The sequence below is a fragment of the Drosophila suzukii genome, chromosome X (assembly GCF_043229965.1).
Source record: "Drosophila suzukii chromosome X, CBGP_Dsuzu_IsoJpt1.0, whole genome shotgun sequence".
NCBI lineage: Eukaryota > Metazoa > Arthropoda > Insecta > Diptera > Drosophilidae > Drosophila > Drosophila suzukii.
Window position 1 is genome coordinate 16,777,078 of NC_092084.1, and position 21,951 is coordinate 16,799,028.

Here is a 21,951-nt window from a genome sequence, read left to right on the forward strand (position 1 = left end):
CCATACCGATTTTATCAATGCAAAGTCTTCATATGTGTTGACATATTCCTCTTTCCTTTCAAGGATATAAACGAGTATACGTGATTAAATCCGCACCATGTGGACGTTCGGAACAGTTGGTATATCTGCTTAGATCCTTTGCCCACATTGTTCGCGGTCCTTGTCTTCTTTTTTCTTCTTTTTCTTCTGTTGACGCTAAGTACCAGAGCAAAGTATCGTCCTTCTGCCGCTGTTGTTGTTGTTGTTGCTGCAGCACACACCTTTGCACTTTAATTCCTGCCGTCTTATTTAGCATCTGCGCCGGGTGTTACTTAAAAAAAAAAAATAAGAGAGAAAAAAAAACGTGGAAGGGATGGGGAAGGACATGTGAGAGCGGGTATATGTAGGGAATCGACTAGCGGCGGCAGCGGTTTTAATGTCAATAAGAAGCGGCGGCTGTTGCCACTCACTCACACTCAGTCACCCTCTCACTCTGGCACGCACTCACACATGGCCACATGGCGTGTGCACGCGGCCAGGACGTGCACACACACTCACAGAAACACACACACATTTGCGAAGCAACAGTGCCGTCCTATATCCTTCGGCTTGTTTATCCTTGTTTTCTCTCGATTTCATGCTCGTTTCCCACTTGCCTCCACTTAAGCCGACCGCTTGCTCTGCCTCTCTTTGTCACACTGAGAAAAAAGGACCTCTTTAGTTCAATATTTAAATACATTTATCCATTTAAAATCTAAAAGAAATTCATATGAGTAAATCAAATAAAGGCTTTTAAATAACATTCACAACATATTAACATTTTGTGGTAGTTTGTTGTTAAGGATGTCCTCTTTTTTTCTCTGTGTACTTTGTTCTTCCGTCCTCCCTGGTTCATTATTGTTATTATATGTATATAAGTAAGGGTAGGGTAGGGATAGGAGTATATGGTTAAAGGCTTCCGTAGGTGATTTTCGAATCATCTGTATGATAATCAAATCATACAAGCTGCTCCTGATATCATCGTAAATATAAATAAAGCAACATTTAACACAATTATTATCTTATCTTATTGCAGACAGAAAAATAAAATTGGTAGCCCATTAAAAAGTCGATTTTTTCTTTTATTTTTTGCTCGCCTGCTTGATAAAGTAAAAGTACACTACATTTTTTTTGGTCTTTAACCTATTTTCAATTTAACATGCGGTCAAGATAACAGACTTAATTATACGATAATCCAAGTAAATTAATAACTTTGATAATTTATTTTAAAATCTTAATTTTATATATTTACTTTGCATAACCTACATTTTTTAGGTCTTTAACCTATTTTAAATTTAACATGCGGTCGAGAAAACAGACTTAATTATACGATATTCCAAGTAAACTAATATCTTTGATAATTCATTTTAAAATCTTATTTTCATATATTTACTTGGCATATGTACCTGAAGAACAGTATTTCCATTTCGTATATCTTGCCTTGATCCAAAAGCTTGCAGTCTTAGGATTTAGGGGATGTACGCACCCCTCTCAAAGGCTCACACACACACATGCAAACGACCATCAGCTGGCTAATATTCGCAAACACACCGACACGGGGAACTTGTTCTGCCTGCCACGCAATTTGAAACGGCCTTGAACGGCATTTGATAGTTGCTTTCGGTGTCTGTTTTGGCACTGCCCTAGACCTGCATGCCATCTATGGGAACGCAATCTATACTATGTACACATTATATGCGACAATTATACAGCTGTTGATAAATTAAAGATTCGTTGTGGCTTTTATGCCAGTCAGTCGTGAAATAAGGGTTATTTTGTGTTAGGGGAAAAAAATGCAACAAGTAGAGGGATGTGTTTTATTCCAGATCTTATATTCGATATAAAAAATATCTCAAATATGATCTAGAGAATTGAAAAGGTCACTCCAGAATCTTTTAGTAAGTACGTAGATCAAGTTCTTAAAATAGGCTATGTACTAACATAAGTACCCATGCATATTCTTAAAACCTTTTATATTGGATATAGGATCTGTAAAGTCTAAACAACAAAAAAACTTGGTTCCAGTTGAATAGGAAAAAAATGGAAGGTGGCATTGGCTAATATCTTGAGCACAGGTGTCCATACGTACATATGCTTTGGATTTGGTAAAAATTTGCATTTTGCAGCCGCACAACAACAGTTGGAAGCGATTCAAGTCAAGTCCGAGTCAAGTTGAGCCGAGTGGAATTGATTCGATTGGCAACTCATAAATAAACATGAGTCGAGCAGATCGTTAAGCGAACATGCTTTCTGCACCGCCCCTCCGCCCCTCGAAACGCCCCCCGAACGAAACCCCCATCTCCTTCAAAATCCATAGAAACCATAAAGAATCGACATAACTGTGGCAATATTGTAAATGCAATTAACTGTTGTTCTCTGCCGCTGCTGCGCAATTGAATGTCGGACATTGGATAACCGAGGGGATTTGGTGGGATCTATGATATAGGGGCAGTTGGCACGTGTCTTCTTTTTATAGGGCAGGGATATTACGGGAGACTTTCCTTTCTATGCTGAAGTATTATTAGTTTTAACTGAGAAAGCATAGTAATATTTTGCCATCTATTCAGTTTGAATCTGATTAAAATTTGTGGTTTACTCGTTATAAGGCAGGGATATTACGGGGTACTTTCCATTTTTGTAAAATATTATTAGTTCTAACTGAGAACTCACTTTGTTTTTCAGTCCAATTGTAATATTTAGGATTTTAATCAGTTAGAATATGATTCAAATTGGTGGTTATGTGATGTAAACACGTGGGTTATCTTTATACGGCAGGGATACGGGAGACCTTTGTTTCTATGTTAAAATAGTATGAGTTCGAACTGAGAAATTCGTGAACTTACGCTGTCTTGTAGTCGAATAGTAATACTCAGTTAGAATAGTAGAACAGTTAGACTAAAATGGATGGTTTACTGAGTGTAATATTTTTAAACGCTATTAGGGTTCTTTTATTTTTACAAGTTCCATCAAATATTTCCATATAGAAATGCAGGAGTAAAGATATTAAACCAACTTGAACTATTTCTTTAGCCATGAATGTGGTATACAAATAACCGACTTTGCTAAGAGATTAAAACTAGTTTCAAAGATAGTAAACATAAAGAAACACTATCGATCCAATCGCTTCACAGGCGACTTATGGGCTTTGATCGAGTGTATGTTCCATTAGGTGCCTTACTTTGTGGATCGCTTTGATTAATTTATTCTATGGAAATTTCTTCCGATCAATTCTGCTTTTAGTCTTTCATTCTTCAACCTATTCGATTCTTCTCGTAGCGCCTACTCGTTTTTTTTACCACGCCTACACTAACCATTTCCCCGGGTTTTTTGGTCTGGCTTTCGTTATCGTTCCTTGGTGGAGCAGTTGTTTTTTATTTGTGGCTGCGGCTGGTTGTGTGACCTTCGCATAGCAAAACGTCGCCGCCGTCGCCGTCGTCAGTCAACAGCTTCACTTATTATAAAAGTATTACTATTATTATTTCGCTGGCTATCCAAGTCCACGCTTTATCGCTTAGTTTCGTCGAATGTATACATATATGTTAATTCGCTGGCCCGCCGCCCAGCCCTTCCGGAATTCGGAATCCGGACCCGCCTTCAAGTGTATAACACATCACTTGAAGGCGGGTCCGGATCGCCCAGAAGCACTGGCGGCACAAAAATAAAATAATGAACTCACTCACTCATTCGGACACCAAACTCCAAAACCGGAAGTCACCGAAATATTTTTGCTATGTGCCTATTTTATGGTTCTTTTTGTGTTTCTCTCGTATCAGTACTTGAATTCTCCATAGAAAGTACCGCGCTTGGGTTGAAATAAAACTAGAATACAAATGGCACAATCTTTCGGAGCCAAGAAAATCGTATATCTTTATTGATCAACAGTTGTTTTGCTATAGCAATTTACATCACATCTGCATCTGGATAGAAAAGATACTACCAAAGATACTTTCTATTCTAGAGATAGTTTTTCGCATATTTTCGCTGTTTCTTGTCAAAGAATTGAGCAATTTAAGTTTTTTTAACATTCTTGAGGTTTATCTTAAAATGACAAATGACAATAATTTGTATAGGTATGTGAAACTAAGTTGTTTCGTTTTTAAACATACAAGAGATCTTAATTAACTGTAAAGAAAGAAGCTAATGGATTTCTATCTGCGACATCGAAACAATCTCCATTTAGAAACACGTGTTTGTTCTCAAATTGACACTTAACATCAAAATAACAACAGCTAAGATAATAACAATACCACAAAGCCAGAAAACATCATAAAAAACAAACAATGGGAAAATAAAACAAAACATAAATAGACTTGAAAATTCCCTTTACCACACAGTCACACATTAAATGCAGGGGCAGTTCAAAAATCATTTTAAGTCTTTATTTCGAATACTCTAGTTTAAGATGTTTTGTATATAGTAGTTCAATTCTTTTCTTATTAAATAGGGGTTATATTTCTTGAGTTAGTTGATAGGAAAATGTATGATAAACGAAGATTCCAGGGTTATTTCCCAACCCAAAAAACCCCCAGAGATTTGAAATGAACAAGGCGAAGCAGAGAAGAGATCTCATTATGTCTGGATTGTGTGGCAGAAACATTTCCAATTCGGTTTCGATTCACAAAAATTTGCAAATCAGATTTCATCCGTCTGTCTGAGGTTTTCTGTGTATTTGTTTTAGTGTGTCGGTATGCAAATACATATGTACATATATGTATATGTCCGGGCATTATGCAAAAATGCTAATTTAAATGTGTTAATTTGATTGGCAGAGGTCTGACGGCTGACGACGCGATTTTTAGTTTGGCTCTACGCTTTTGAGCGGTTTTTTATTCGTTGTTGTGGTTTTTTTTTCAATTTCCTCTCTTCTCTTGTTGTTGTCGTTTAGTTTTCAAAAGTTAATCGTAAAAACTAGGCAACCCAGCTAATGAATAAATATAAAGCCATAAAACAAAAAGCCACAACAATAATACGAACGAGATAATAAAACACGCATACTAAAGTGGCGATAAAAACGCGAGCGCTTCATTTCCAGCTGCTAGAGTTTCATATTATTACTATTATTATTTTTTTTTTGCATACCCCAATTGCCTTAATTGGTAAAGAAAACAAACTTTGACTAAACGAAAATTTTGGGCAAACAAACCAAAAATAAAAACCTTACCGAAACTCATATTGAAAAACGATCGAAAAAAAGAGAATAATTTTTAGGCGAGAAGACAGTTGTGTGAGTATTTGGATCTCAGTGATCTTTGTCTTTAACATTTCTGTGTGTTATTGGTTGCTATTGCTGTTGTTTTTCACTATTTTCATTGTCAATTTAATATACCTACATATCTTGTTGTTGTTGTTAATGATTATTGTTACTCTATATGTCGCTATCGAGTTCTTTATCAGGACTTTTCAAGTAAATCCAATAATCCCACATTTCATCAATGCAAATGCACTCATTCATTTCGTTATCATATTTTCATTTCCTAACATCTTGTTATTCGTAAATGTACTTATAATATTTGCCTATAAACATTACAACTTTTTTTCTTAAGTGTTTTCATCATTAAGAATTTAAGGGTTTATTTCCTATTGCAGTTCTGGTCACACTTAAAATGTTGTCTTGTGAAGTCTTAGATTCTTAAGAATATTTTTTCCTTATATGGGCGTTTTCTTAATTGCGGAATAATTATGAACAGTTTACTATCATTGGTTTAAATATATTTTAAAAAGTGTCTCATCGTAAATCCATTTTTTATATAAAAAATAAACCCATTGATATTAAAAGTTTTGTAATTAAGGAATATTTTTTGAAGTTGACACAAATCGGTTTACCAAAAAAAAAGTCGGACGCAATGAAAAGCTTAATAATTATTTCCAGAGTCCGCAGTTTTATTTTCTGAACCACATATGCCTGAAGTTTAATGAATGAAAGGACACGCCCACTTGGCTCGGTCCGTCAGTTCGGAAGGGATGAATGGGGATGGGATGACGATTGCCGGGTGTTATTTTACCTCTTGCCCTTTATGGGACTCCTTCGAGTGCCCTAAGAAGAGGCAACTTCTGCATATCGATGCTGCTGGTGGCACAAACAGCTGACTCTTTGCCTTTAACCCCCCGCTCTTAACCATATACCCCTGTCTTAACCCCTGCCTCACCTGTCTGTGGCTTGTGGCAGGTGCCAAAACAAAACCGCAAAATATTGTTTCTTTTCTGCTCGTCTGGCTGCTGGCGGTTGGTGTTTTTACCTTTTCTTTTACCCGGCTTACCTGTTGTTGGCCAGCAGTTGAGCGCAATTTAATTGAATTTTATTTCAGTTTCTCGAGCGGCATTAGGGTAACGCCCCTTCCCGCCTGATGTTCTTCTTTTTTTTCCGTCTTTTTCTCTCCAGACTGTGTGTTTCCTTATCTCTTGGCAGCAATTTCAATATTTTCGCCGGGACCTTCATCCTTCTCACCTGCTGTTTCTCCTGGTTTTCAGCTGTTAATTCAAAGTAAATTATGTATTTAGCATAATTACAATATTTGACTTTTACTCTTGACTGCACGCCATGCAAACAAAGCGCGGGGAAGAGACTCGAAAAGTGCAGAAGAAACTGGGGCCCCGTCTTCAGCTGCCCGTTCTGCCGCCTTCACGAAGGCTCTTCCTTCTTCCGCATACATATTTGTACTTATTTTTAAAAGAATTTGTCTGCTGTCCAGCCAACTGACACTGGTGGTTCGTCTGTTTGGGACGCTTTTTCCCTTGGCTTTTTACTCGTAATCCCAACTTATCGCACCCGGTGGAACAACAATGAAAGAAAGCAAAAAAAGAAATGCAAATTTAACTTACTGTGTGCATTTCTCATGATTAATGTACAACTTTCGAGCTCAGGCGCATAATCGATTTTTATCGTTGTCCACCTATATAGTACTTTTGTCCTTGCCACATGTGGGTTAGCTTACTTAATCACTAAATCGATTTATAAAAGAAGTCTACTCTTTAGACAAACTTTATAGTTTCAAAGAGTTACTTAGTTTACCTTGGAATTATTTTAAACCATATCTCTATCCGTAAGGAAATGTTTCTTTTCTGTATATTTCACAAGGAATTGACTCATACATCATCATGACTCATACATATTTCACTCAATTCCATCATAGGAATATTTTATACCAATAGCTTAAGGAATATTTTACAAAGTATAGGTAAATAAACATAGAAAGTTTACATTAAACAGTGATTTACAATAATTGCTCAAATTTGTTACTTCTTATAGGGTTGGAATACTTAATATTTATTTATTTATTGAAGATGCTTTGAAAGTTTACAAAACTAAGAAGGGTTGAAATAGTTCTTCTTGTGTGAGTAAATGAAATGCATTTTGGTTTTTTTTTTTATCATGCTTTCGTCGTCCGATTCCTTTCACCCAAAAAAAGGGAGTAAAAAATCGATTGCACAAAAAAGAAAGTTGGATTTTTTCGGGGGAGATCTGATAAAGGATGGCATCGTTTCGAGGCTTTTTAATCCGATCGGCAGGATGTGATGCATCGTGATGTGCATTTTCTTCGGGGCGTGGCACATGTTGCGTGCATTTAATTACGCGTAATTATTCACTTAGTCTGTTATGCCAACATCAGGAGTAAAAAATAAAAACTATTTAAAAGCAAAAGCAACAAAGATGGCAATGATGACGTTCGTGGCCCTTAATTGCAAGCGTTTTCCGCTAATTGCCCCAACCACGATCCCAGCGAAAGACAAGGGGTGTCGGTAAAATGCGGTGGAAAATCTAGAAATGACGTTGGACCCGCGATTCTTGGTCTGGGAGCTGTAAAAGGTGTCTTACATGTGTTTGCCGCCCCAAAGTTTAGTTTTTTATCACATTTTCTTGTAGTTCTCACGTGATTCATAAGCGGCGCGATTAGCGTTTACAAAGTGATGTTGCCAGAAGAAGAATATAAATGGTATCTAAATAACAGGAAATGTTTTTGATTAAATTTTAATTTAATTGGAAAAGCAAGCTTATTAAAGTATTTATGTATTTTCCCATTTAAAATCTTAAACCGGCAACTTAATCTCTAGATTACGGAATAGGATTTAAGCCGAAATCCAGTTGTTCTTTTTCATATGCGATAACCATTCTCTTTTGACCCGCATTGTTGGACATGGAATCCAGGCATTCACTAAGCTCCAATGATCCAGAAGAAGCTGAAATCGATGCCAGCGAAAGCCTTTCTTTCGGCTTATCGGCTTTCTATTGCTTCTCAGCTAAAGAGGCATAACTCACCTTCGTTTATTGGCTAGAAAATAGATTAATTGCTTACGAAGAAGGATCTATTGGAAGTTCAAAGTTTTTATGTGAAAGCATTCCAAGTTAAATGCACAAAAAAATATTAGTTTTTTTTTTTGAAATTAGTAGTCACTTAACAGAAATCAATATAATTGTCATCTTTTGTGTTAGGCGCCCCACTCAATTTGATTAAATTCGCCCACTGAAAAGGGTTATGGAAAACCGGCCATGAAATTATTTTCTATTGCTTTTGTTTCTTAACTATTCACTAAGTCACCCCCACTCTTAAGAACTTTGTCTATTATGGTGGGGAAAACGATAGTTTATGGGTGGAAATACAGATATTGCCGGCTAATTAGAAAGTTTATTTACTTAGTTTTCTAAAAATAAATAAAAAATTGGGTAATTGGCATAGTAATTATTTATTTTCTTGTATTAAAGTTGTTTATATTTTATTATTTGGTTATCACTAATAACTTATCGGTTATTAAAAACTAAAAGAAAAATAAATTGTCTACTGTTAAACTGAACTTCCAATTAAAATAGTGGTTTAAAAAGATCAGAGTACTTTTATTTCTAATCAGCTGTCAATAGGTGTACGTATATTTCTATAGATGGGTGTAAGCCCCTCCCCCCGCCCACTTGCCATGTCCCTTTTCCTTTGTGTGTGTGGGTGTGTTTGTGTGTAGGTCAAGTGCAGGCGTTGACAAATTGTCGTCGTTGTTTGCGTGCTGTCTTGCACAATCCCGTTTGCATTTGACAGGCGATGGCATAAAATAACAATAATGATGACAGCACCTGGCCTGCACTCGAGCGCCATCTATCCCATTTTCCCCACTCCCGTACAGTCTGCTACCTTTCAAACGGACATCAAAGAGACCCCCGTGGCTCTTACCACATCAACATCACCTGCCGGCCAGTGCTGACTGAAAATGTTTAAATGCTTTACAATTGCCAATTTTCCTGCTTTATTGATTTATATGTTCATTTTGAAAGACCAAATGAGCTTACTTGCTGAGATGGTAGTTTTCTGTATCAAATAGATTAATGCAAAACCCGTTTTCCAATCAAAATTACTTATACGACCCATAAAAATGTTTTTATCTTTGATTTCTAATTCAAGTATGATCTTTAAAAAATTAATAATCAATCCAAATTTGTTTAAGAATGTTCACTAGAGTTGTCATATTTTTTTAGTCTTATGGACATTGTATAGGAAGAAAAGCAGATATTAAAATTGTTTTGTACTAAAAATTTTTATTTCTGTACTAAATTAAAAATTTTCAAAATATACAAGATACTATTTTAAAAATTAAAAAAAGAGTTGGTCACTCAACATACATATGATGTGAAATCATTAAATTTGTCATTATATCAAATAGATTTTTACTATTAATAAACATTTGATGTTTGTACTTTGAGACAAAACTTTAAGTTCTATAAAGACTAGATGGTTTAAATTGTAAAATAGCTAGATGGGCAGGACTGGTTTTCTGTGTGACGTCAGCGTACTACGTTCTACGTGCTACGTGCCGAAGTCCCCGTCTCCCTCGCTCTGCCCGCGTCTCTGCCGGCGTCGATTTTCACACGCTGCAACTTCACTGGTTGTTTGGCTTTCTGGCTTGTTGGTAGAGAAGGTGCGAGAAATAGTGTTAAACAATTGGGAATCGGGAGTAGGAATGGAGTTAGGAGAAGGAAGTTGCTTTCATCGGATGGTTTTTATTTTAATTTTTGCTTGCCCCTCCACTGCTATCTTAAAAATGTATGGTAGTGCTTTAGATATTTCCCCCACACTTTTCCAGAACCAAATCCCCTGAAGCAAAGAAAATAAAAAAAACGAAACGCGATAAAATCTATGGAAAATCTACAAATTCGAATAATATGATAAAATAATAAGAACCAAACAAATTCAAAACAAAAATTTCAAAATCGCGAGCAACAAACCTTAATAACATGAAAAAATACAAAAATAGTACCGAAAATTAAAGCACCAGGACATTATAATAAAGTTAATCTTATTCAACAACGAAATCAAAAAATGTCACAAAAATCGGGAAACTCGGGCTTAAAATACATCATATCATAAAATATATATATCATATCATAGCTGTGCCAAAGGCCGTGTTCACCAGCGTGAATCGTTGATCGGAAATCAAAAAACTGGGATCATAAAAAATACTTGAAATATATGATCATGATGCTATACCTAAACAAAGTGATAAAAGTGGGCTGATGAACGCGGCCAAAAAGTGTGCGTGTGTGTGAATGCTCTATAGCTCGATTTATTTCTGTGATTGCAGCCCGTCAAATGAAAAATTCGAGAAACTTTGAATAGCTCAAGGGAAAACGAAGACGAACGCCTTGGAAAAAAGTCGGCGCTAGAAACTGAAGAACCAAGCGAGAGGAAATGTTTAAAACAAGAGTTGCCTTACAAATAGAACTTCCTTGTTGACTCACTTATACATATATACAAATACATATATACAAGAATATTATATACAACAAACGGAAAAATCAAAAAATATCAAGGATCTAGGAGACCTATATATTTTTTATACGAGCCAAATAAAGAAAAATAAAAAAAAAAGAAAACGAGGAAAAACTTGGAAATTGCAAATCGAAAATGCGCCTAAAAGAGACCACAAAAAAGTCGGCGCCCACAGCAAAAACATCAGCAGGCTACCATCACAATCATAAGACCGTGCCGCTCTCCGGCGATCTGCTGAGTACGCTCCACATTTCACCGCCCCTTCATCACCATCAGTTGCAGCTGCAGCTGCAGCACCAACAGCGCTGCTCCAGCGTGGGCAGCACCAGCAGCAGCGGCACCTGCGAAACGGACCGTTCCGGCTCCTGCTCGTCGGCACTTTCGCCCGCCGCCGGCGGTGGTGGCCTGATGCCCGGCCTGGGGGCAACCTCCGAAGGACTGGCTCCTCCTGGAGCGGTGCCAGGAGGAGGAGGAGGAGGAGGAGGAGTTGGAGTTGGAGTTGGAGTTGGAGGAGCAACAATGGTACCGGTACCAGGTCCCAACGATGAGGCCTCCGCCGCCGCTGCGCTTGCGGCAAACATTGCCGAGTCTTTCACGTTCCTGCAACAGCATGCGGCGCATCATTTTCGCGACATTTTGTATGCGGCCCACATGCTGGGAAGAGGTAAAGGAGTCACCGGTGGGTGGTGGTGGTGTTGGTGGGAAATGGGGGGCATACACGTTGCACGACCTGCTGCTGTGGGCAGCAAACTGGAGCCGCTCAACTGGTTTCGCTAGCTTTTTTTTTCGATTTTTTTTCGGCCAGGCCAACTTTCACTTTATGCATTGTTGCCGCACTTCACTTCGCATTGGCTCGCATTGCACTTGCCGTCCCGCTCAGTAAAAGCTCCCTCAATTGGAACCCCGAGTTGGTAGTCCTAGTCCTTAGGATTTTCTTTTTAAGCCCAAAATCGGGTTACTAAAGGTCTGCATCCAGATGTTCCCATAACTGCGAAAAACAGTTTTTGGAAAGGCTATCAAAATCCCTTCCTTAAAAGAAATTTAATGAACACCTTGAGCCTAAGGAAGTTTGCAACATCTATAGATCATGTCCTGTTTTCTGAAAACCTTTTGATCTGACCTAGGATTATAGATCTAAAAGCCAATTTCGTTCCATTATTTTTATAAGTTTAGCTAAATATAATAATCATAAAATGATTACAGCCTTTGGCCTTTTCATATGTATATAACGTAATAAGCGAAAAGATTATTCCTGTAAAAGAAATAAATTGGTTATGTTCAACAAATTTGATTACACTGGGGAAGGGGGGCTAAAAGTTCGGCAAAACTATAATTACGTAATATTTGGAAGACCCCATTATTAAAATTATATTATAATTCATAGGTTAAGCTGTCGTTTACCAAAAAAACTTATAATGTGTAGAAACTTGCGGCATGATTCGATTTCATATATGTATAAACCACAACTTAATCAGTTCCCAATCACTGGATATAGTGAAATGAAAAATGAATTATTGACTAAAGTTCCTCTCTTGTTTACTTTCATTGCAGGCTACTATCAGCCGGCTGGACCGCTGATCTCACCGCATGTGATCGCCGCCCCGCCGCCGCCAGTGCAGGTGAAGAAGCTGCAGGAGGAGGACAGTGTGACCCCCGTTGCCGGTTCGCCCACGCAGCTGCAGCAGCATCAGGCGGCCGCCGAAGCCGCTGACCAGGCGGCAGCCCAATCGCAGGCCGCCCAGTCGCACAGCCACGCCCACGGTCACGCCCACAATCCGCAACAGGCGCAGCATCCGCCGCAGCCACAGCCGTATCCGGCCAGCGCCGTGGCGGCCGCAGCCGCGGCAGCCGCCGCCCACCAGGGCGTGCCCTATTCCCGCTCGATGCACGCGGCCCAGATGCACTACTCGACCGCCTATCCGCCCAACTACTACGCGCCATATCCGGGCGAGGTCATGTGCTACTCGCCGCCCACGTACCAGCCCTACTTCTCGAGCAAGGTCTACCAGCCATCGCATCCCGGCCATCCTGCCGCCCATCCGCAGGGTCCGCCGCCGCCGGGCGCCTATCGCCGTTATCCCTACTACCAGCACGCGGGTCCGCCGCCGCCGCACGAGCTCTACGAACAGCAGCAGCCGCCCCCGCCGCCCGTCTCATCCGGATCGGTATCGGGTCCGCCGCAACAGCAGCCGCCCACCAGCAGTGCAGGAGCGGCGGGAGCCGCAGGAGCAGGAGCACCCGCTGGCAGCCAGTTGGTACCGGCCCACCAGCAACAGCAACAGCACCAGCACTTGGAGCACTATCCCGGGCCACCCAGCTACTACGCCGGCTACAGTCCCGGCGGAGGAGCGTCCGCCGGTCAGTGCTACACGCGCGGCCTGCAAGGACCGTATATGGGTAAGGAAAAGTATGGTCCAGTCTCGGATGCACTTAATCCGTTGCCAACTAAGCCAGCCAGGATTATCCACCGTCGATGAGTATTCAGTAAAGTAAATTGTACACAAAGTAGATCAAGGTTTCGGAACTTTATAAAGGGAAAGATGAGTCTTTAAAGTGGGCAGTATTATCTTACTAAATCTGTTTAAAAGGTTACTTATTTTTGTTAAGAGCACTTTGGTCGAAGTGATCATAACCAGCTTAAAATATATGATTAGGAACGTTCTCTTTACTTATACTATTCGGCAGATAACTCGGAAGAAAGCAGATAAAACCCTTGTATATTATAAGTTTAGATAAATATAGTTGGATTCTGTAATATTTTGTAGTCCGCTTAAAATCGTAGAATCAGATACTTGTATAGATTGACAGTTGGCAACACTTCTTTATATGCCTACGTTTACTAACTCCCACCTATTTTTAATCTTTGCAGAGTATCCACCGCAGTGTCCCTGCCCAATGCCTCAATCGTGTCCAAAAAACGTCCATACTGGGCCTCATATTGGTAGCAACATCATCAGCAACATCGACCAGAGCAGCAGCAAGAACGGCAGCAGCAGCTGCAGCAGCAATATGTTGCTGAGTGCCACGAGCAACAGCAATATCAGCAGCAGCAGCGGCAGCAGCAGCACCTTGCCTGCCTGCAGCAACGCTACGACAACAACTACAGCGTCAGCGTTGACTACCAGTAGAGGCCCAGTGAAAAATGTCACACCCATCAACAGCAACAGTTGCGGCGACACCAGCAACAGTTGCAGCACCAACACCAGCAGCAGCAACATCAGCAGCAGCAACAGCAGCAGCCAGACAAGTGAGACGACCTCACGGGCAACAGCAGCAACGAACACGAACACGACGGCAACCACCGCCACAACGGGCACCCAGTGCCAGATGCTCGTGAAGACGGAGCTCAAGGGCGAGAATCCTCAGGTGACCAAGATGCAGTACGAGGCACATGTGATGCCGCCGCCCACTCCGCCGGAGAGCTACTGCGCCAGTGACGAGAAACTACTCGACGATCAGGAGCAGGAGGCGGAGCTGGAGCTCCGACTGCGTCTGGGTCTGCGGATGGAGAAGGGTCACGTTGGGCAGCACCAGCACATCGAGGCGTACGATCTCACCTGCACCACCCCGCCCCCAGTCACCGCACCCCAGGCGGCAGCAGCAGTGCCACGCAAGGCGAGGATCGGCAAGAGCATGGCCAGGGAGATGGTCTATGCGGCCCAACAGCAGCAGCTTCCAGAGAAGCAGCTGCCGGAGAAGCAGCTTTCGGAGAAGCAGTTGAAGCATTCAAAAGAAGCTTCGACCAAAATGGAAACGGAACCAGAGATGCCTTTCGTACTTAAAGCGGAAATCAAAGCAGAAACCAAAATCAAAATCGAGCACGACGGTGAGGCACAGGCCAGCACACATATCAGCGAATTGCCGGATCTGAAGCCCACCATCAAAACGGAACCCGAACCGGAACTGGAGCAGGATCAGGAGCCGAAAGCGGCACCAGTGCCTGCTGTGGCCAAAACGGAACCAGAGCCAGAGAAACAGGAGGAACAGGTGGAAGAGCCGGCCAGCGAGGAGCTGAAGCCCACGCCCGGCGGCAGCAAGCAGCGCATCAACCTGCTGGCCTCCTCCAGTGGCAACAAGAAGACCAAGACGAATCACAGCTACAAGAGTCTGATCAAGCAGGCGGAACCCAAGAACTACCTGTGCCCCGGTCGCAGGTTTATCCGTCGGCACGGACGTGCTCCGGCCAAGTATGCCAAGCGGCGTCAGATGATTCTGACGCAGCGACAGCAGCTGCGGATGCGTCAGCAGCGCCGCGAGCAGCAGCAGCAGCGACGCCAGCAACGCGAGGCGGCAGCAGCAGCGGCGGCGTCCTCCTCTTTGGGAGCCACTCCCATGGAGGCGGGAGTAGATGGACTCGGCGCCAAGGAGCAAGCACCCATGATGGCTCAGGGCAACAGCTCGGCCACGCCCAGCGCTTCGCCAAAGAGGGCGCGTCCGCGAAAACAGGAGATTGCCGCTCTGCATCTGCTCGAAGGCTTGGATACGGCCCTGAGTCGTGGTTACTTTAGTGACCCGGAACTGAATCACAGCTGTCGCAAGCAGGCACCGACGGCAGTGGGTGGACTCTACACCGCCTCCTCGCCGCTGACCCCAGCGACGGAGCACAGGGGCAAACAGCCCGCAGCCGAGAAGCGCTCCAAGTCGGAGACCAAAAAGCCAGCGGCGGAAGCTATTTCCGAAGCAACCTTGCCGTGTAAAAAGCCACGCAAACAGCCTGCCACCAAAGCAAAGGGGAAGAGCAAGAAATCATCGGCGGCAGCAGCGGCGACAGTTGCATCCTCGGCAGAAACACAGGCAGCGGCAGCGACGACAGCAGCCACTGCATCTTCTGCCCAGGAGACCAACAACAACGAATATCAGACGACAGATCTACAGGCCCAGAAGTTCCTTGAGCCACCGACTGCCACTGATGCAACGGCAACAGCCACGTCAACCTCCCAGCAGCAGCAGCAACATTCCGATGAGCAACACCAGTTCCTGGTGCCCAATCAACCAGCGGTGGGAACCACTGGCGTTGCGCCAACAGCTATACCTCCGCCCAACCGTCAGGGTCAGACGACGCACACGAAGCGGGCCAGATCGCGCTGCAAGTTCGGAAATCGCAAGCGCCAAAAACAGCGACCCGGAGGTGTCAGTTACGAGCTAGATGTGACCCAGCCGCCGGCAACCAAGGCCAATGTGGTGCCCAAGTGGAACAATGGATGGATGTGGGCGGGCAAGGCCTTCCAGGGCGCCGTCTTTCTCAATGTGAGTGGGCAATATTCAATGTATTGGGTCAATTTTGATCTTAACTCTTCATTTATTCCATAGAGCGATGATCCTCTAGTGCTGCGCACCTGCTACCCGGCCATGCGGCATGTGGAGGGTGACATCATTCGTATCCGAGACTGTGTGCTACTCAAGGCCAACGAGGACAACGAACTGCCTTACGTTGCCAAGGTGGCGCATCTCTGGCAGAACCCTGAAGATGGTAAGGGCTCTAGAAAAGACGGTAGCAAGCTTTGAGGGGTTACAAAGGGTTTACTTTTTCACTTGTACAGTGTATTTTTATTTTTATTTCGAGCGATATTTTAAACTTTCATGATTTCGTACAATATTTATACTAAAATATTAAAAACTTTTCCTAGTTTTGACTCAACAAAAAAGGAACCATCCGGTGGACCACATAAATGGTTACATGATAACCAAAAAATTGTAAACCAAATCTAATTCTAATTTTGTTGGAGAATCTTTTAAAGAAATTCGAATTTTTTGCCTAAGTTTTTACTTAAAAAAAAAAATTTGACTTAGTAAATAGCAACTTGAAGTGATTTTTAAAAAATAACCTTTTTAACCCTATGTATCTTTTTAAGGGTTATTATTTGACTTTAATATGTAAACTAAACTCTTTTATACCCACAGGCGAGATGATGATGTCGCTGCTATGGTATTACCGGCCGGAGCACACTGATCAGGGCCGGCAGCGCAACGATTGTCCCGACGAGGTGTACGCCTCCCGGCACCGTGATCACAACTCGGTGGCCTGCGTTGAGGACAAGTGCTACGTGCTCACCTTCAGCGAGTACTGCAGGTATGTGAAAATTGAAAACATGGTAATCTCTTGACTGAATTTTAATGACATTTTAATTACCACCAGGTATCGTCGCCGCCTGCGTGCCGCCGAGGAGGATGTGGAAGACGTGAGCATTGTGCCACGTCGGCCAAGCAGTGCCACCGCCCCCGGATTTCTAGTGCGCACGGTACCGGAACATACCAATCCGGAGCTGGTGATGTTCTGCCGCCGAGCCTACGAGTTCCGGACGCGACGCCTGCTCAAGCTGCCCCAGAAGAACGGGCTCGTATGCAGCTCCAGCTAGCGCAAGGCATGATCGAGCTCCCAATGGGACCGATGAACTGTGGAGTGTAGGAACATTAGCTTAAATTCAGATTGCACTGGCAATCGCAGGAGCGCAGAAGAGGAGTTATGTGAGGGGAGTGGAGTGGAGGGAGAAAGCCCTGGCAGAGGACAAGGAAATCATAGGAAGAAAGTTACATTGTTTTGATCAGTCTACAGTATTGTTAAAGATATTTTGTGTCTTCGTTGTTGAGAGATATCTGCAAGGTGGGGCACGGGCTGTCCCGGCGCATTCGTTGTTCCTAATCAAATTACGATTGCGCTCGTTGCGCTCGTCGTTCGATGTTTCCAGACCCAAATACACACTCTAATATACACACCTCTGTCGGGGCAGGATAAGAGATACACAGCTACACCCAGGACACCAAGGACACCTAGGACACACGGCTACACACAGACACACACACCAGACCAAAACGTAGGCGAAGGCTTCTCACCAAGATGTGGAAGATTTCGAGAGATGCGAGGAATGAATGGAGAATTTACGGAAGAAAGCAACTGCTAGGAGAAAGCATTAAATATTTTACATTGTATTACATAATTTATTTATTCTGACTACCCCAACCCCCACAAACACACACACACACATGGATATTTTTGTTATTAAGTTGTATGTATTTATTATCATTAATATCGAGTTAGTCAACATTCTGTGTACAGTTTCCCGCTCGCTTATGCTCTTGTCGCTCAAGAAATTCTTGGAACCTATATCCATTAGTTATGTTTCTTGTACCCTGTTACTCATTAGTCCTTTAGAGCAACAATGACCATTGCTACACAATAATTGTGGGTGCCACAGAAATTTATCCGAGCTGACATGCAATCGGAAGAGTTTGAATTGCGTAAAGAGTTTTTTTTCTAAAGAATTATCACTAAGATTGGTGCGATTTTACCATTAAAGTTAGTTATGTGGTTTTTGAATTGGATGTGTTTCGCACCCATTAAAACATTAGGTACAAACTAGTTCTGAATCGCCAAATTATGTCTAACGACTTTAAATTCTAATGACGAAAAGAAAAGAATTTTAAATATTCCTATTTTTAATTCTTCTAAATTTGTATTCTAACTGTGAAAAGTATATGATTAATAGTAACCCACAATGATTTACGAGGATATCTTGGGCTATAGGTTTCTCTTCTCGTTTCATTTATACTCAAAATTAAAGAAAATCCTATTCTATTTAGTCTATAAATTCACATATGTAAAACCCCACTTAACCTATTGATGCTCAGGCAAAAACTTTGCGCACAGACAGACCAACTTAACTATTTAAAACTTCAAAATGAGATTTCTGGCTCCAGAGGCGGAAAACTGGAAGACTTGACATCGATTTTTGCTAGGCGCTGTTGGTATATTTTTTTAGTTGTTGTTAGTTTTTGTAAGCGAAGAAAGAAAAAACAGTTTGTACTCTTAATTTGACACTTATTTTTTGTTTTCGTTTTATTTTGGAAATTTGATTTCAGAGTTGCGATTTTCTGTTTACTTTTATTATTCAGCTGCAAACAGTTAAAAAGAATCTTTAGGGAAAGAACAACAGAAACAACAACAAGTCACATTATTATATTATATTACATAATATATATATTATATATATACGTAGTTTTATATAAACAAATATCCTTATCCATAAAAATATTTTTTTTGTAATCTTAATTTAATTTAGTTGTAACGTTTTTAGTTACTAAGTTGCTATTGCTAATAGTTTGTTTTATACCAAATACACAAAAAAAACATTAAGCGATTCTAAGAAACCTATTTATGCACACCCAAACACACATACATACATCTATGCACAAGTGTATAGTTTTATTAATATATATATATAAATATATATGAATTATATGTATTATTTTTTTAAACCAACTACCTGTTTTCCTTATTTTTTCAATGTGATTTGAGGACGGGCAGAGTTATTTTCGGGGCCTACTTTCGGGCTGAAAAGGGATATATGTACTTTCCAGATCTGCCGGATGCGTGGGCGGTGGTTAGGTGTAGGCTAGTAGGCGTGGCAATGTGTAGAGCTATGGATAAAGCAACGTAGGACAAGAGATAGAGATGCTGTCGACGCTTTGGAATAGAATGTGCAAAAGATAGAAATCGTATATAAATACACATATATATATATAGGGAGCATAGCCAGACATATGATACAAGTATACAACAACAGGAACTCAAACACACTCATACACACACACACACGCACACGTAAGGAACATACGATCCATTAATACATATGTATACCTAGTGAAGCAGGACGACGAAAGAATTCAATTAGTGAAAAATCAACAAGCAACCACAAATTGTAGCCTAAATTACCAAAACAAACAACCAAAATATATTTGTATGCCACATATATGATATATATATATACACAATACATATACATATACATACACATATACATATATATAGATATCTATATATACTGAAGCCTTGTTCCTGCTGGGCCAATACAAGGAAGGACACATATATATATTTCTATAGGCAAATTGATGGAACCACAGGAAGCAACCGCAACCGAAAGCAATTCAAACCAGTTTGTATTATAAATGGGAGACGTCCAAAATTTTGGCGTTCTTCATTGCAGAGTACAGTCAACCCACACTAACAGAAACACACGAACATACACACTATTGCCTCTGAATACAAGTTAAACGATGAACATGTTTTTTCGCTGGTTTCTGTTGGATTTATGAATCAAAAAATGTGGAAACCCCTATTGTATTTTGTAGAGAAATCTAATACCAAAAGAAAAAAAACTAGTTTGAAAATCATTTCATTCCAGTCTTGTCGAAGTCCTTTTGGCATGATAATTTCCACATAGTTGTTAGTTATACCATACGTCTGTAAGCCTACGGTCTGATCTTTTTCTTCAATGTTTGCTTTAAGAAATACATTTTAACAAAATTGTAACGTAAAACTGGAAAACCACAAGACAACACAACAAATGAAAAACGAACCTTAAACAGAGCAAGAACAAAATAAATAAGAAAAACCAGGAAGAACAAGAACAAAACAAGATCAATAAAACAAAACCAATATAATTATTGTTTATTACTAGACTAATAAATGTATTTTTTGGCAGATTATACGAGGTCTTTTCAATAACTTGGGTTTTCTTTTAATTTTCTATCTAATGAGGTATTACCTTAGTGTTACCTTCGATCCAGACCAAATCAAGTTCACACGCCGCGGTAATAAAAACAAATAGACAAGTGCAATAATAATATGTCTATAATTGGCTCGACTAGGGGATGTCCTCTACAGGAAATAAATATCTCGAGATATTATATCATATATTATATACCTACTTTAGTTAACAGATCTCATACTTTATAGACAAGGTAAGTAATAATTTATATTGTATAAATATTTTTTCCCTCTGAACTTAAGTTCTTAAGATCTATTTTGTTTAAAGGTAGTTTTTATGGTGATAAGGTAAAAATTTAGATGATAATTATTGCTTTTATGGTAAATTAGGTTTATTTAATACTTTACCATTTATTCCTAGGGTATTCCCTGCCTAAATTAGTCGGATCAGCCAGCTCTCTTTTCCGAAACATCACGCCCACAATAAAGTGAGGGGTATGATTATTATCGCCAGCACGTAAGACTGAGAACTGAAATCAAAAGTGATCGCACTTTGACATTGACATCAACGCCGCTAAACAGGCAAACAGATAATCTTTTCGATGGGCAATTAAGTTAATCACCGGGTAAATTGTTCCCTCAAATGTACATATGTTCCCACATAGAAGAAAGTCAGATCTACTTATGTGTGAGCTAATTAGTGCCTACATGGGCATGTCTCAATTATATTCCCTTGTATTTACATGCAAACATATGTATTCTGAGTATTTTTGTATCTTTTTGGGGTGCCTATGAGCTCATGGGGCCCTGTGACTCAGTTAAATTGGCCCAAAAGCTTTATCAACAGGTGTCAGCCCCTCCGATTCCATACTTGTTTATCTTCTTTGTTTTCGTTTCGACTTTGTTTCTTGTGCTTTTTTGCCTTCCGGAGGGAGGATAATTACATGGGCGTTGCTCGCCTAAATGTATCAATTGTGTGGGCGTGCCCCAAGATGACGTACACGATCTGCTAATTCAACTTGTTTATCGTTAGTCACTAAAACTGCGCAGCTGCGTGCGAAAAAATAATTTGTATATTTCACGAACTCAGATGCACACAAAATATATGTATGCAGGTCGTTGTCAGTCAAAATTCTGACTGTCGGTACTTTCCAAGGTCTCTCAAAAAATATATCAATATCATACATTTAAAATTTTATTTAGAAAGTAAGCATCAGTTTTTCTTTAATTTTATGTTAATTCGTAACCAGTCTCACACTGAAAATTTACAACAAAAAGGTTTCTTGAACTTGGCACCTGAAAAAAAGTTCATATTATTCGAGGTACAAAGACACATATCAATACATACCTGTATTTTACCATCCTTAGTTATAAAAATCGAAAGTTTCCTTTGGTGCGTCCTCGACTATATAATACAATCCGTTCAGCCTTTGAATTAGTCCTCTCTCTATATACTTTCCAATGATGATGTCCACTTTATCTACTAGTTTTATGGCTCTAGTTCCGGTGACAGTGCTTAATGTACGCAGGATAACTTCCATCGATGCGGAACCACCCATGGCATCCATGCATTCCATCACAAGTTTGCCTAACTGCCTATCAGTTAACGACATTTTTGTAGTTTCCAAAAGGTACGTAAAATTTTGTAAGTAAAATATATTTCACACGTCTGAATACTACCGAAATGGATTGGAAAATGAACTG

General features: G+C 40.6%; 1 protein-coding gene across 5 annotated transcripts in view; it reads left to right on the forward strand.

The window, feature by feature from the left end:
* The window catches only part of Hers (Histone gene-specific Epigenetic Repressor in late S phase), a 46,631-nt gene extending 27,611 nt beyond the window's left edge, over positions 1-19,020 (forward strand). For 2 of the 5 annotated variants that reach the window (XM_036819966.3, XM_065868264.2), the window contains 5 exons: positions 12,315-13,160; positions 13,633-16,010; positions 16,074-16,233; positions 16,665-16,833; positions 16,900-19,020. In XM_036819966.3, coding sequence (XP_036675861.2) covers positions 12,315-13,160; positions 13,633-16,010; positions 16,074-16,233; positions 16,665-16,833; positions 16,900-17,119 — 3,773 coding nt within the window. In that variant the 3' untranslated portion in view covers positions 17,120-19,020. Of the gene's footprint in view, positions 1-5,120; positions 5,243-10,575; positions 11,443-12,314; positions 13,161-13,632; positions 16,011-16,073; positions 16,234-16,664; positions 16,834-16,899 lie in introns of those variants that run through there. The other 3 variants (XM_036819967.3, XM_036819969.3, XM_065868265.2) reach the window with 3 other exon arrangements.
* Positions 19,021-21,951: the final 2,931 nt, after the last annotated feature.